Source organism: Rhinatrema bivittatum, chromosome 8 (genome assembly GCF_901001135.1).
Source record: "Rhinatrema bivittatum chromosome 8, aRhiBiv1.1, whole genome shotgun sequence".
Classification (NCBI taxonomy): Eukaryota; Metazoa; Chordata; class Amphibia; order Gymnophiona; family Rhinatrematidae; genus Rhinatrema; species Rhinatrema bivittatum.
Genome location: NC_042622.1, coordinates 213,220,644 through 213,237,294, shown reverse-complemented (window position 1 = coordinate 213,237,294; position 16,651 = coordinate 213,220,644). Strand labels below are relative to the sequence as shown.

Here is a 16,651-nt window from a genome sequence, read left to right as displayed (position 1 = left end):
TAGAGGAAGGAAAATGGGAAATGAAGTTAGAACAGGATTTGGTTTTGCTCCTTTCCTTTCCCCTCTCAGTCCCTCTGTCCGTCACATTTTCAGGGTTTCTGCATGTGAGTAGGTGTTTCTTCGGACTGCTTGCGGTCTGGATGAGGCTCCATGTGGCACACAGTGTCAGGCTGGAGAGAGCTACAGCACAAATCTTTCACAACAGCCATGTGCTACAGGGGACAGCCATGTCTGCGATCCTCAACTATTCCCCCAAGAACAGTGGTAAGTATGCTGTGCAAGGAGACTCCATCCTCCCTTCCCTCCCTCCCTGTTTTCAGGGCTCTAAGAATTCTGCAAGATTTTCACACCATCCTGTGGGCAAAGTTATGCTAGAAATGTTAATACCCTTCAAGAGCTCTTGGGTCTCTACTGGAAATGTTCCAAGTCTCCCAGGGCTCTCAGAGCAAGGCTAGAGATTTTTAAATACTCTGGGGACGTTGGATATTTTCACACTCTCCCAGCATTCTCAGATTTCTACAGGAGATTTTAAGAAATATTACGGGAGATTTGGGTATATTAGCAGAAGCCAAACAAATGAGAGACTAGCCTAAAGAGAGAGAGATTCAGAGGGAAGGAGATGGCTTCTCTCACTGGCTCTGTTTTGAACCTTTTGTCCAGGGGGTATCAGTCTGTGCTGGGATTCCTTCTCCACTAGTCTCTTTGGAGGTAATGTCATAGCAGACTGCATACATTTGCTGGCTGTTACATGCAAAAGTTACACCGATTTTCAAAGTGCACTCATTCACTTTGAAAATTATCCTGGCAGAATTCCCCCTACAACTTATAGTTGCTAATTAGTTTGGGGAGATATTCAGAGAAACTATACATACTTTTCAAAATTGGAAGTATGTGCGTATATCCAAACCTTTCCCAGACTCCACCCCTAAATGCCTCTCCACTATGCACGTAAAATTACATGCATACAATTTGTCTGTGCCTAATTTTATGCACATATCAGACAGGCAGTTCTCAAAAGGACCATTTCTATGGCTAAAGCAACCTCTTTACCCAATTAGTCCCTTGAAAAATGACACTCCCTATGGGCTACTCCTCCTGGCTGAGATATTACAGGGGATGGCTGAGCCCAGGACTTTCTGCGCTGAGTTCAGCAGAGAGTACCCAGGTTAGCAGTTACCCCGAAGGGCAGAGAAAGAGCTTCCAGCGGCAGCATGGAAGCTGCAGAGTAGCATAGACAGGAACGGATTTGAGTCCTTGCTAACTCAACGAGCTAGCAAATTAGTATAGGTTATATACCCGGATGGCGTGATGTCAGCAAAGGGGAACGCCCCCGAGGTTCGCGCCAAGGTTGTAATAAAGACGTGGGTGGCGCGCGTGCACCCTAGTAGATACCTGGGAGGAGCAATGGCGGGAGGCTGCACCATAGCCGTTCCGGGGACACCGGAGAGGTTGGCTTGTAGACGCGGCAGTAGCCATCTTTCCTAGGTAAGCGGGAGGAGCCGTGAACAAGGTGAGGCAAATGGGGCGAAGCCGTCTAGCACCGACAGATGCAACATTGGCCTCCTTCTTGCCTCCCGGATCCACCCTCGGGTATCCTGGAGCTCCAAGAACACTGAAGGTGAGGTGTCACTGAACAAGCAGGTAACTCAGGCCGTAAGGTCTTGCAAAAAGCATAAGTGCTTACTATCCTTGTAGTGGCTCCTTCTCTGTTCCTCCTCTTCTTGTGGTGTTGGTTTCAGACAGGAAGCCTGTACCAAATTCACAGGGAGAGAAGGAGTTCCAGCAAGCTCATCCACTCTTTCAGAGTCCCCATGGCTTTTGTTGCTTGCTTTATAATCAGCCCTGTGCTCTATGAGGAGTGCTGCCTTGGGACACTCGTTCTGCTCACTGAGGAAAAGAAGTGAAATGAATGACTGAGATTTGGAGGGGGTACTGAGAGAGCCAATGGAATGCTGTGAGACTGATAGGGGGAGAGGGAGGGAAAGAGGGAGATGGGAGGCTGAGAATGGAAGAGGAGGGGAGAAAAGTGATAGGTGACAGAGTTGGGATAGGGGTTGGGAATGGAGAGGGGGAAAGGCAGGCTGCGAGGGAGTGATGAGGGCAAGGTGCTGAAAGGGAAAGATAAAGGCATGAGTTTGAGAGGGACAAATGGGCTGAAAGGGAAGATAGGGGCTAAAAGAAGAGAGAGCAAGATAGTGGGTAGAAGGGTTGGAAAGGGATGGAGGGCTGAGAATGGAGAGCCAGAACAGAGGATGGAGGGCCAAAAGCAGGCAAGGGGGCTGGAGTACTAGTGGACGGTGGGTGAGATTGCATGTCCATCTCTAACCTTCCTGTGTAGTACAATATATCCTCATCTTAGAGCATCTGAAATTATTATCTCTAACTGAGGAGGAGATTTCCTACTATGACCCTGATTCTGGTTAGCATTTATTGTGCAAAGGAGTAGTGAGGTTGCTGTTTTAGTTAATTTGGTTTAAAAAACAAATTGTGGGTGACACCTTTTTATCAATTCTCTCTTCACCTCCCGCTTAGACTACTGCATCCTGCTCCTCGGGGGTCTGCTGCTGAGCCTTCAGTTTCCATTGCAGTTCATTCAAAATTCAGCTGCATGATTTATGTTCCTCCATCATAATGACTATTTAAGCTTTTTCTCAGATCATTACATTAGCTTCCATCCATTTCCACATAAAGTTCAAACTTCTTCTATTCACAAGTGTATTTACGCTGCAGATCATCATTACCTGTCCGTTCTTATGTCCCCCCCGGTCTATACGCTTCCTTATGACCTCCAGTTCATGAGGCAAGCTGCTATCATCTCCCTACGCTATGCTTTCCACCTTGCTGCACCGAATGCCTTCCTAAGCTGATGAGTCCCTCTTACCATATTCATATTCCACCTAAACTCTACCTTTTTAAGGCTGCTTTTAAAACTTGAATCCTGGTTCTTTCTGATCATGGCCTTCTTGACTTAACTATTTCTATAATAAACAAAGTTTCTCTTATGTTTCTTGTCTGTGTGTCATGACTGGATTGTAAGTTCCTTGAGCATGGACTGTCTGTTCTGTGTGTCTGTATAGTGCTGCGTGTGTCTTGTAGCACTAGATAATCAATAGTAGTAATAGTAATATTGGACTAACTTAATACATTTGTGATTAATTTTCATGAGCTATATACTGCACTGATCTGATGAAGGGGGCACAGCTCTTGAAAGCTAGTTACAAAGTTAGTCTAATAAAGAGGTCTCGCCTACAGCTTGGTTATGAACTTTCTTTATAGGCATTGTGAAAGGGAACACCTCTGACCTTCCTCCCTCTTCCTGGGCAGTACTGCTATTTCCACTCTGTAATAAGAAGACTTCCTCATCTATGGTAACAAATGTGAGCAGTCTCCCCCCTTAAAGCTCCCATTCTCTATTTTCCAAGGAAGGGAGTCATTTGCATCTTAGGCCCTTATAATTTACCTGAAAGAGTGCTAATTGCTGGAGGGTGGCTTTCCCATTAGGCAGAATAGGCATGTGCATAGGAGTGCCTTCTGTCCAGGATGTGCTGTGCACATCTGAGGCGAAAAAGCATTGCTCAGAAGAAGCAGCTGCCTATTATCATAATACATGTTTGGAGACAAGCCTCCTCTTGCTCTGAAAATGCAAATACTTCAGAGGAGACCCCACGTGTTTAGGGGCATGCCAGAGGCAAATTCGGCCCAGAGGATTTGTTATGGTGCCTTATAATCTGCATTTACTGAGGCAACACAGAGACTGAATACCATGAAATGCAGGTCTCCTATATTCTCACAGAGACATTGTTTACCATGAACTGCAGGTCTCTTTTATTCTAATAATAGGAAGTTGTTTCCTATATTGTAACAGTGAATAACAGGGAATGCAAGTCGACTTTATTGTCTCTCCCACAGACAGCGAATAGCAGGAAGTGTAAGTCTCCTTCATGCTTTCTCTCAAAGCCTGGTACAGCGTATCTGCAGTTCTTAGCCTGCATACATCACCTTCAGATCAGAGCCCTCAACAGCAACTGCGTATGGCGAGGGCAGAATTTTAATACAACTCAGTTCAGAGTTCTAGTAGACAGTTCGCTCATGGAAAAAGAGGGATTCTTTGCAAATTGTGACACTGTTTATTGACCAACATAAACATTATCCAAAGATGTTGCACATGATCTTGTGAGATTGCCTAGGTTCCTTCTGCAGATGCCATACTAGTCCTACAAGATTTGAAACTATTTTTCCAGTCAACACACAGTTAACGTTTGGAAGCTTTAGGAATTTGTGGCTGGAGGTTGTGGTCAAAGTTAATAGCATAGCAGGGTTTAAAAAAGTTTGGGGCAAGTTTCTGGAAGACAGATCCATTAACACTGATTAGCTAGGCATGCATGGGGATCATGCAACAGGGAGGGGTACCTGGATTAGCCACTGGTAGATTTCGGATGGTCCTTTGGTCTAACTTGGCATAGCACTACTTATGTTCTAACATTGTTCTGTCAGTTCTTATACTACACTCCCTACCTGCCCCGTGCACCTTGCAAGCTTTACACTGCACTCCCAGTTCTTACACTGCACTCCCTGCCTCCACACTCCATCCGTTCTACTGCACCCCTAACCTCTACAGTGCACCCTCTGCCCTACATAGCACCATAATAGATGATAGCAGGGAAAGACCAATTAGCCCATTCAGTCTGCCCAATTATTCCTGTCTACCCTGCTAATGATATATCCCGGCTGCCAAGCATAGAGTGTGACCATTTGCAGGATGTCGCTCCTTATCCAAGACCCTTTTTGTCATTTTCCTCCTATTTAGTTCACATTCAGCGCCTCTCCCTTCCCATGCCTAACCAGAAAGCTTGGTAATACGAATTAATATTTCTATAGTGCTACACAACATAAGCAGCGCTGAATGTAAATAGCTACTCATATAGTGCACCCAGCCCCCTCCATTGTACTTTCTGATCTTACACTTCACCCCCACCACTGCTAGGCCTAACCCAGCATGACAAGCTCTTGCACAGCCCTGCCAGCCCCTACCACATGCTGCCTCCCCACTCACAGATGTTAATGTACACCATTTAGAGGGCAATTTTTAAAGCCACTGATATGGGTAAATAGGAATTTATCTGGGTAAAATGGTCTGATTGAAAAACTGTCATTCTCAAATGTGGCTAAAAGTGTGTGTGGCTTCCATCGCACACGTACATTTAGCTGTATTAGAAAAGAGGCATTTCTGTGAGCGTATTTAGGCCAAGGAGGAGACCAGTGCATAGAAGTGGGATTTCTAAAAGCGTGTGCACTATTTTTCCCACCCGAGAAAATGGCAGATGCAAAGTAGATGGACACTTTTAGTACATGCACTTTGCATCTGCTCCTGTTCAAACGGAAACACTGTGGGTTGTTTCTCTTTTAGACCTGAAGCAGTGTAGGTTGGATAAAAATAGCCCATGTATGTTGCACACATCAGGGGCTGCTGAAAAATGTCCCTTAAATAAAACAGTTTTAGCCTCTTTTGCCTGCTTCATTTAACACCCTTGGCCATCTTGCCCAGGTCAACCCAGAGAGACAGATCCAGTCCTGGTTTTTGCCCTGTTGTAAGTTGGAGCTGTAGTTCTGATTTCCTTAAGAAAATGGGCCTGCATCTCCGTGCAGCGTGAGGACTGTATCAGCTCCTTTGGGTTGACCCTGATCTTGGAACTTGTATACATCATTTCTTTTGTATGGAAGATAAGTGTCATAATGCACTGGAGCAGGAAATTTTAATGCTAGGGCCAGCCTTCAAGTTTCCCTTATGTAAATTAGGAAAGTTTAAAACTCATTTTGTAGCAAAATATTTTCATAATGTTCCCAAGTCCTTCACTCATCCATCCCCCTTGCTATTTTATTCAAAAAATCCAGATGATCACGGAAAACAAACACCTATTTTACTTTCAGGTACCAGAGTTATTGTGCCTGATTACGGAAGAGATGACCCCCATCCTGCTTGTGCTAGCCTCTGCTCAACAAGCAGAGTTCAGGGCACCTTGGAGCTGTCCTTCCTCAACTGAAGTTCCCAAGCCAGTAGGCACTGAGGAATTTTCACTACCATTACCATGACTGCATTACTCGGGGCAATAATCCAAGAGAAACAAACTCTGATATCTATTTCAAGAATAAAGCAGGATATAACATTTATGGTGGACCAGGTCAGAGAAAATGCTATAGCTCAAATATCTTGCACACAAGGGTGACTGGGCACTCATGAAAACGTTTCTGAGGTTTTGGTCATCCCTTTGTGTGTGTGGTGCTTCTGAGGTCCATGGGTAAAGGAGGGGGGGGGGGGGCGGGGAAGAGGTTTGACACCTCCAGAGTCACCTGCATCCCTCTAGTGGAAGACACCCATTTTTTCACACCTCCTCTCAGCTCTCACAGGGCTGCTGAAAGATCTCCCTTTTCCATGGTTGAAAAGTTTTCATTATGCCCTGTGAGCCAATTATCCAATCTAGTTTGAGGGCTTGAAATTCTGAATGAAGCTTCTCCCTTTTTCCCTCACGAATCTCCGTCTCAAAAAGTCATAATTTCTTGCAGTAACCATGGTAATATATCCCTCATACTTATCTGCGCCTTCAGAGGGGTCCCCATCTGTGCTAGTTGTACTTGCTGAAGGATGTCCAGCAGGGAGTGTCTGAAAAGATATTTTCCTTCCCAGCAGTGGTGTATCCTGAGGACTGTGCTGAAATTCCCTGGGGTCGGCAGAGCGGGCTCTACATCATCCAGCCAGCAGTTGGGCATCGCCTGGTGGTGCACTGTGACATGAAGAAGTCAGGTGGGGGATGGACAGTGATCCAGAGAAACAGTTACAACAGCAAAACCAACTGGAATGTCCCTTGGGAGAGTTACAAGCAAGGTTTTGGCAGCCCCCAGGGCGACCACTGGCTGGGGAACCAGCCTGTGCACCTACTTACCAGTCAGAAGCTTTATAAGGTGCGTTTTGTCCTGCGGGACGCAATTGGTGTGGAGAGATTTGCTGATTATGACTCATTCAGTTTGGAGGGAGAGTTAGGCTGCTTTCGGCTGCGGCTCGGCAAGTACAGCGGCACAGCTGGAGATGCTCTGACCACCGACGAGAACCATGCCATGCATGATAACATGAAATTCTCCACTTATGACAGGGACAATGACCGCGCCATAGGGAACTGTGCTGCCCGTGCTGGAGGGGGCTGGTGGTATGACAACTGCCGTTTTGCTAACCTGAACACAAAAACTGACATTTATTGGCAGGGTCTGTGCCCTGGCAACTGCAAGTCCACAGAAATACTTATCAAACCTAGCCATTTCTGTGAGGAAGATGGAGGAGGAGGTGGAGGAGGAGGAGATGGTGGAGGGGGAGGGGGAGGAGGAGATGGTGGGGATAATGGTGGAGGAGGCGGCGATGGAGGAGAAGGTGGTGGAGGAGGAGATGGTGAAGATTCACGTCCTACACCATGTCCACCATAAACATTTTAGATTAGTCATTTTCTTCATTCTTTACCACATAACCAACTGACACATACATCCTATTCCCTGGAGCACAGTGACAACCTGGGCTCCTTTGTATAGTTTCCATGTATTTTACTGTAATAAAGGTAATCACTGACCTCTTCTTGTTTCCATAAATTTGAATCTTTAAATTCTCCCTGTACACCGTACACACCATTCCATCACATTACACTTTCTTCAGTATGGACCTTTGCGAGTAAAAACAAGCTTGTGTTGCAGGGGTAGTCACAGTTTAATGCAGGTTAATCACTTTGATCTGATAGAATCACACTTTGATGTAGGCTGTGTGTATCCTCTCTCTGTTTAAGGATAAATATAAGTTCTCCTTGATACCATTAATTAAATAAGCTGTTCACATTTTTGTAAGCAATATTGCAGAAGATCTATCAGGAAAGAGTTATCTTTTTGTGAATAATAATATCAAAATCTGCACCAGGATAGACACCCAAGAAGCTGTGTAAACAGCTAGTGAACCATGAGGAATAGTCTATAGTCTGGCAGCTAAGATTAATGCTAAAAATAAATGCAGGGTCATGCATTTGGGCTACAAAAGCACAAGAGAAAACAGAACATTCTAGGGAGTGAAATTTTTCTATGTATGAAACAAGCACAAGATCTGGGGGTGATCATAACTGATGATTTCAAGGTGGCCAAACAGGTGGAGAAGGTGATGGCAAAAGGCAGGAAGATGCATGAGTGCATAAGGAGAGGAATTGTCAGCAGAAAAAAAGGAGGTGATATTGCATCTGTATAAGTCACTGGTAAGACCTCAATTGGAATACTGTGTACAATTCTGGAGACCACACCTCAAAAGGATATAAACAAACATCAGTGGCCTTCATTCTAAATCATATGGAGATAGATTTAAAGATTTAATTATGTATATCCTAGAGGAAAGGAAGGAAATGGGAGATATGATAGTCATTTATGTTGCGCTGGAGGTGGACCCTTGGGCTGGATTCAGGATTGGTACAGCCCTCTGGTCGGACACAGAGAGCGCCTGCCACCAGGAGGTGGAGCACATAAGGAGACAGAGGCTAGCTGGAGCTTCGCCAATAGCAATCCAGGGTTTCTGCAGGAGAGCCCTTGGATACCCGGACCGCCTGGACTTAGGTGGGCCTCAGAGGGTCTCCCGGAGAGGTATCGGAGAGGTGTGCCCACCACGAGCAAAGGTGCGTGGCTGCTGAAGAAAGGAGGGGCTAGACCTGAACCAGGATCACCAGAGACCTCAGGAAGGAAACAGGAAATGAAAGTCCTCTGGGCGAGATAGGCAGCGCCTATTGGTCTAGTCTGATGTAGGCCGTGGGCAGCATCCGAGCAGGCTGGTCTGGTGGTCACAGGAGCAAACAGAGTATCCGAGTGTAGCACAAGGGTCAAAGCCAGGGTATCCATCCGAGGGTAGTCAGCCAAAGCAAGGGTCAGTTCCGAGATCAGTCCATGCGTAGTAAAGACCAACAAAGGTCAGTTCCAGGTGGCGGTCAATGTGGTCAGGCAAGCAGAGGTCAGTTCCAGGCAGCGGTCAAATGTAGTCAGAAGGCAGGCAGTGGTCAGTTCCAGGCAGCGGTCAAACATAGTCAAGCAAGCAAGAGTCAGTACTGTGAATCAGTCCGAGAAGGTACGATAAGGAGGAACTTGGAACAGGAATCAGGCCAGATGCTGGAACACAGGAGGACCACGAGAACACAGGAACGCAGGAGCACTGAAACAAGACAGGAACACAGGAACAATGGAACAGAGACTGGATCAAGGAAGCAGGAGAACACAGGAATGTAGGGCAACAAACTAGCTACACCGAAGGTGTCAACCTGATTGCCAAGGCGAGGTCCTGGGGACAGGGCCTCGCTATTTATAGTCCTACTATATGACGTCATTGGGAGGCGTCTGGACCGAGGTTCCCGCCCTCGGCTCTTTAAAGGTGGAGATGTTGGTCGTGTGCGTGCCTAAGAGTGGGACAGAGGAGGCTGAAGATGTGGAGCCCCTTTGGGAGCTCCTCTGAGAGGCCTGCGGCGTGGAGGAAGGCGAGGAAGCCCGAGGAGAGCGTTGGGGATGTTGGGAGCTGGCAGCTGCGGCAAGGGAAGAGGAGCCTGAGCTAGTGGAGGGAAGAGCGAGGTGAGCAGGCCCGGTCATGGCACCAACACAGCCAGGATGCGCTGATATTCGTCCTCCACATAGGCCCTATGACTGTGCCATAAGACTGAAGCCCAACTCTGAGCCACCGAAGGGTAGGGTGTACCCTCTCTCTGCTCTTGAGAATAAAGCAATGTCAGAATACATTGAAGAAAATCTCCAGAAGGGCTTTATCCGACCATCAAAGTTGCCAGCCAGCGCAGGCTTTTCCTTCGTGGGGAAGAAGGACGGTATCCTACATCCATGTATCGATTACCGAGGTCTAAATGAAATAACGATCAAAGACCGTTACCCCTTGCCATTAATCTCGGAGCTATTTGATCAGCTGCAAGGGGCCAAGATATTTTCAAAGCTTGACCTGAAGGGGGCCTACAACCTCATTCGCATTCGGAGCGGTGATGAATGGAAAACGGCCTTCAACACACGAGACGGTCACTTTGAGTATCTAGTAATGCCGTTCGGGTTGTGCAATGCACCCGCCATTTCCAAAATATGATAAACGACATCTTGCGGGATCTGCTGTACAAGAACGTTGTGGTCTACCTGGATGATATTCTAATCTTTTCTCAGGATTTGGACAGCCACATTGCAGGCGTCAAGCAAGTACTCCACCGTCTCCGTGAAAACCGGCTGTACGCCAAACTCTCTAAGTGTGAATTTCACAAAGACTCAGTGCCTTTTCTAGGCTACATAGTGTCAAAGGAAGGCTTCCAAAATGACCCTCACAAACTTGAAAATATCAAGAAATGGTCCCAGCCTACCAGCCTGAAGGCTTTAAGGAGATTCCTGGGGTTCACCAATTACTATCGAAGCTTTATAAACAACTACTCTTCTTTAACCGTACCCTTGACTGCGATGACCCGCAAGGGTGCCATCGCTTCAAAATGGTTAGCGGAGGCCATTTCTGAGTTCGAGAAATTGAAGACTGCCTTCTCCACAGAACCGTGCTTGCGGCATCCAGACCCTAACAAGCCTTTCATAGTAGAAGTTGACGCTTCGGATGTGGGGGTAGGGGCTGTGTTAAGCCAATCTGGAGATTCGAAAGCCTTACGTCCCTGTTCGTTCTTCTCAAGAAGATTTTCTCCAGCCGAGAAAAACTATGGGATAGGCGATAAAGAACTCTTGGCAATAAAGCTCACATTCGAAGAATGGCGGCCTTGGCTCGAAGGCGCTCAACATCAAATAACCGTATTCACGGATCACAAAAACCTAGAGTACCTCCGCCATGCACAACGTCTGAATTACAGACAGGCCAGATGGTCCTTATTCTTTAATCGTTTCGATTTTGTGCTTAAGTTTCGCCCTGGAGATCGAAACACCAGAGCAGATGCTCTGTCATGCTCGTTTCATTCAGAGGATGTGCCTGATGAGCCACAGCACATAATTGACCTGAATAAAATCCTCTTGGCATCCATCCAATCTGTACCCGCTGGAAAAACAATCGTTCCTAAGAGACTCAGGAAGAAAGTGCTCTTTTAGGTGCACGATTCTAAGCTGGCTGGCCATCCTGGCCAACGCCGTACCCTGCTCAAAATTCAGGAGCTGTATTGGTGGCCTACCATCAAAAAGGATACCTATTTCTACGTGGCATCCTGCACCAATTGTGCTAAGAACAAACCTACTTCTGGACAACCGTGGGGTCAGATGCAACCATTGCCAGTTTCAGATCAGCCCTGGTCGCACATCGCTACTGACTTTGTAGTCGATTTACCTTCTTCCGGAGGAATGAACACCATCTGGGTGACTGTGAATCGATTAAGCAAGATGGCACACTTCATGGTGCTCCCTGGCATACCTTCAGCCTTGGAGCTTACAAAGCTCATATTCCGCCTCCACGGGCTACCTTCACACATCGTTTCTGACCGTGGGTCCCAATTCACGGCACGATTCTGGAAGGCCTTGTGCAAGTTGTTCGACATCACTCCAGACTACTCTGCAGCCTACCATCCACAGTCGAATGGCCAGAAGGAACGGATGAATCGTACAATGAAGCAGTTTATTCGAGCCTATGTCACGTCCTTACAGAATAACTGGACGAATTGCTTTCATGAATTCGCCATCAACTCTCATCCAGCAACATCTACTGGATTGTCACCATTTGATGTGGTTTATGGACGTTCTCCAACACCGCCACTTCCATTGAAGCTCTCAGTGACGTCTCCAGCAGCTCAGTCCACTGCTGATGATATCCATAAACTGTGGGTTCAGACAAAGGACATGCTAATCAAAGCGAGTGACCGTGCTATGAAGTATTACGATGCGCACCATTTGCAAGATCCAGTCTTCAAGCCAGGAGACAAAGTCTGGTTGTCAACCAAGCACCTCAGACTTAAACTACCTTCCTCTCGGTTTGCTCCTCACTACGTGGGACCATTCCCAGTTCTTCAACGTATTAGCAAAGTCACCTACCGTCTGAAGCTACCACCTGGGCTCAACATCCATAATGCTTTCCACGTTTCACTTCTGAAACCGCTCATACTCAGCGAGTTTTCTTCCAAATCTTAAGACCCACCTGTCATCAATGCAGAAGATGACTTACAATTCAAAGTCGAAGAGATCTTAGATGTTTGTAAAAGAGGCAATACTTTTGAATACCTTCTAAAGTGGGAAGGTTTCGGCCCCGAAGAAAACTCTTGGGAGCCTCAGACCAATATCCTGGACAAAGAGGTGCTTCATCAATTCCACATCGCACATCCTTCAAAACCCAAGCCTGGTACCCAAAGAGGAAATCGCCCTTTGAAGGGGGGTACTGTTGCGACCGTCACTGCCCGACGTCTCCACTATGCCCACCGTACCTCTTTGGCGACTCCCTCTTTGCTTGATGGAAGATTGGCCATGGCGGCGTCATCTTGCCAACCTCCTCCGGTGTCCTAGGACCGGCTAGACGCTGCACTCCGCCATGTTTTCCAGAAGACTAAGGGCGCGCGTGGCCCCAACTCAAGTACCAGCAGTGGCGCGAACCTCAGGGGCGTCCCCCTGAGATAACATCATCCTTACCAGAATCTTAAGGTCTCTGAATTCACTAACTAATCGAGTTGGCAACGGAAAGGATCCCTAGCTTCCTCCAGGTATTGCTGCGGATGGGATTCACTCTCTGCATACCTTGCTACTCTGCCTCCTCAGACTTTACCAGAGGTACCCGCTCCTCGAGGGCCTCAGTCTCTCTCTTGTTTTTCAAGTCGCAGTCTGGAACCGGTACTCACTCCTCGAGGGCCCACGTTCCCGGACTTGCTACTAAATATCACTTCTGCCAGAAAGTCTTCGCTGCCTACAACACCAGTGAGTTACCATCTCTCTCTCAGAGCATTCGCTGGAACCAGGTACTCGCTCCTCGAGGGCCTAATTCATTTCCAGCTCCTGGGCTGCTTCTAAGACACTATTGTGTGAGTATTATCATCAAGGTTCTGTTCCTGAACTCTGCATACCCTGCCTACTCACTATATTCAGTTTCTCTACAGCTCAGTTATCCAGGATTGCTGTTCCAGTATCTGAGGAACTACAGCCCAGCCGGGCACTTTCAACTCACTACTGCCATCTCTGGTGGTTCAATATACTGTTTAATAAAAGAACTAGTGTGTGTCTGTCTCCAAACTCTGAGCCTGACCGGTGGTCCCTCTCGGGATCTTCCCCCAGGGGCGTGGTCATCTGCCACCGGCCCAAGGATCCACCCACAACTATCTCAAACACTAACAGGACTTTAGCAGAGTCCAAGATATACTGGGGAGTAACCCAAGTCCGGGATAGAGCGTCCGCTCGGGCGTTCTTAGAATCAGGGTGATACTGCAGAGTGAAGTTGAATCTGCTGAAGAACAACAACCAGCGGGCCTGCCGGGAATTCAAGCGCTGGGTCTGGCAGAGGTATTCTAGATTTTTGTGGTTGGTATACACTGTTACGGGGGTGTTGGGCCCCCTCCAACCATTGCCTCCACTCTTCAAATGCCATTTTAATCGCTAGAAGTTCTTTGTCCCTGATGCCATCGTTTTTTTCAGCAGGAGAGAACTTCCGGGAGAAGTAGGAGCATGGTAGTAGGGCTCCGGTGTCAGAGTGCTGGCTGAGTACATCTCCTACTGCCACATCCGAGGCGTCTACCTCCACCACAAATGGGCGAGAGGGATTGGGGTGGCAGAGACAGAGATCTCGGAAGAAGGCCTGTTTCAAGTCTTCAAAGGCCTGGAATGCTTCAGGCGGCCATCTTTGGGCACTGGCACCTTTTCTTGTAAGGGCGGTGAGAGGAGCTACCAACTGTGAATACTGGAGAATGAAGTATTGGTAAAAGTTGGCAAACCCAAGGAAGCGCTGGAGGGCGCAGAGATCTTCTGGGCGTGGCCAGTCCCGGATGCAAGCCACCTTCTCAGGATCCATATGGAAACCAATGGTAGACACAATGTATCCCAGGAAGGGAATATCATGGACCCTGCCTGCGGGTCCCCCCGCGAGCAGGCACTGCTCACCTCCTTGCTGCTTCTGCCATGCTTCACCCAACGTAGCACAGACGCCGCCGATGTCGGGCCTTCCGGTGAGGCTGGAGCCATGGACTGGAGTTCCTCACACGGCCCGGTGGCCGTCCCTGGTATCCGTCTTCACCGCGGCTGGAGCCGCGGACTTTACTGCTTCGCTTTGTGGCACTGGAGTCGCCGCCGATGTCACCGTCCTCCTCCGGGGCTGCAGGCCGCATCCCCGGGCTGGATTGGCAGCTGGAGCCGCCTCCAGGGTCCCCTGCAGCGGCTGGAGCTGCTGCCGTCATCGGGGCTTGCTCTCCAGGCCAGCCCTGCTGCTACGCACGACGTCTGAGCAGGCCACTGTCCGCGGTCCTGCACAAGTTCCTGCTGCTTCCCTTAGGCGCCGGTGCGCATCTCTCTTTATTAAAAGGGCGAGCCACAGGAAGTGTTGCTGGCCCCACCTTTGATTGGACTTCCTGCTCCAGCCCTATAAAAGGGCTGCTCCGTCACTTCAGTCTTCGCCTTGCATCGGAGTTACTTCACTCTGAAGGCTCCTGCCTGCCAGAGCTCCATCAGGTCTTCTTTGTGGAGCTCCTCATCGTTTCGTCTTCATGTCATGTCAAGTCTTCATGTCTGAGGTCCTCGTCCAGGTGTCCTGGTGTCTCGTCTTGATCTTCTGCTTCCTGATGTCCCAGGTTCCTTGGTGTCCTGCTCCTGTGTCTTCTGTGCTCTTGAGCCTTCCGTCCTGCCGGCCGTAGGATCTCTTCTTTGTCTTGGGAGATGCCGGCAGTGGACTCCGGTCCCTGTGCTCCTGAGCTTCATGACCTGCCAGCCTTTGTGGAGCTCCGGATGACATCTGGCTCCGTTGTCTAAATTCTGCCTCGGCTGAATTCTTCCCTGTGCTTGTCCTGCTCCCAGTGTGGTCCGTGACCAGCCTCCTCGGGCTGTGTAGGGCACGCAGTGGGACAGGGTGGTCCGCGACCAGCCTCCTCAGGCTGTGTAGGGCGCCCTGAGAGACAGTGCCAATGTCCTTCCGCCCAAATTCTTGTCTCGTCTGGACTTTGTCAAGTTCCTTGTCATGTATCTGATGTCGTCGCATTGACCCTGGTCCGGGATGCCGTTGCATCGACCCTGGTCCAGGATGTCTTCACATCAGCCTTGGTGTAATGTTTTCAACCCTCGTCTGCGATGCCGTTGTATCAACCTTGGTGTCATGTCTTCATGTCAAGGCCCGTCTGCCCTCATCCTCAGACCAGGCCTGCTGCTCCATGCCGATCTAAGCGGCAGGTCCGAAAGGGCTCGGAATGGTCGGAGGACCATTCCGAGCTGTCTGGGGATCCGTCTGGATCCGTCTGGGGTCGGGCTGAGGCCCAAGGGCACACGAAAACACCACCTTCTCAACAGAATGCAAGGCCTTTCGAGGCCGTTACGTAACAGAATGCAAGGCCTTTCGAGGCCCCTAGTGTAAGAGGGAAGGGATTTGCACTCGAGTTTAGTGAAGAGACGATGATCACAGAGGCTCTGTAGGATGCAGCAGTCCTCCCTGCGATGGGTGGAAAGATCCTTGGAATAGATTAACTCATCATCAAGGTAGACAATAACATTGGTGTGGAGCATGTCCCGGAAAACCTCGTTCATAAGGTTCTGGAAGGCCACTGGGGCATTACACAACCCGAAGGGCATTACCAAGTATTCATATTGCCGATCTCACGTATTAAAAGCGGTCTTCCATTCATCCCCAGATTTAATGCGAACCAGGTTGTAGGCCCCACAAAGATCTAGTTTAGTAAAGATTTTTGCCCCCTGCAGGCAATCGGGGATCAATGGGAGCGGGTACCTGTCCCATCGGGTTATCACATTGAGGCCACGGTAGTCGATGCATGGTCTTAACAAGCCTCTTTCTAGATTTTCCTGTATGTACTGTGAAAGGGGCAAGGAGCCAGGGGCAGTGGAACCATGGGCAAGGAACAGGCAGGAACATGGTAACAGGCAGCAACTCAGGAACAGGCAGGAACGAACAGGAATGCAGCAACACACACTCAGAGAGTAGGACCTGTTGCCAAGGTGGAGAACACTGGTCTGAGCTGGACTTAAATAGCCAGGGCGTCTGACATCATCTTTGGGGGCCGGGCCGAGGTTTCCCGCCATGGCTCCTTTAAGTCGCGGCAGGTGCTGCGCGCGCGTGCCTAAGAAGGCATGTGCAGGAAGCCTGCTGGCAGCATCCTGGACTGTGTGGGAGGCCTGTCTCGAGCTGCCGGCGGGTGGTACTCGGCGTCGGGGCCTGCTGGAGCAGGTAAGGGAAGCAGGCTGCGGGGAACCGTGGACAGGATTCCCAACAGGATCCTTTTTCCAATTTTTGAATGAAGATCTTTTGGCTAAAATAGCCTCTTTCACCTTACTTTTTAGCCATGCTGGCAATCGTTTGATCTTCCACCTTTCCTAATCTGGTCTGTGCTTCTATGATGGTATTTTTTAACAATGTCCATGTCTGTCGCTGCCCGACGTCTCCACTCCGCCCTCCTTACCTCTTTGGCAACTCCTCCTGCGGTTGATGGACGTCTGGCTGCCGCGA

General features: G+C 48.8%; 1 protein-coding gene across 1 annotated transcript; it reads left to right on the top strand.

Moving 5' to 3' along the window:
* Nucleotides 1-227: 227 nt before the first annotated feature.
* LOC115097602 (fibrinogen-like protein 1-like protein) lies at nucleotides 228-13,655 on the top strand. The gene is made up of 3 exons (XM_029613543.1): nucleotides 228-264; nucleotides 6,686-7,333; nucleotides 13,633-13,655. The coding sequence occupies exons 1-3, from the start codon at nucleotides 228-230 to the stop codon at nucleotides 13,653-13,655; spliced, it is 708 nt and encodes a 235-aa protein (XP_029469403.1).
* Nucleotides 13,656-16,651: the final 2,996 nt, after the last annotated feature.

What these genes read in the sequence shown, in the direction of transcription:
- LOC115097602 (XM_029613543.1), top strand. Translation starts at nt 228, where the DNA reads ATGTCTGCGATCCTCAACTATTCCCCCAAGAACAGTG. An exon ending in CTATTCCCCCAAGAACAGTG is followed by an intron (nt 265 to 6,685) that starts GTAAGTATGCTG and finishes CCTTCCCAGCAG; the next exon opens with TGGTGTATCCTGAGGACTGT. An exon ending in TGAGGAAGATGGAGGAGGAG is followed by an intron (nt 7,334 to 13,632) that starts GTGGAGGAGGAG and finishes TTTTTTCAGCAG; the next exon opens with GAGAGAACTTCCGGGAGAAG.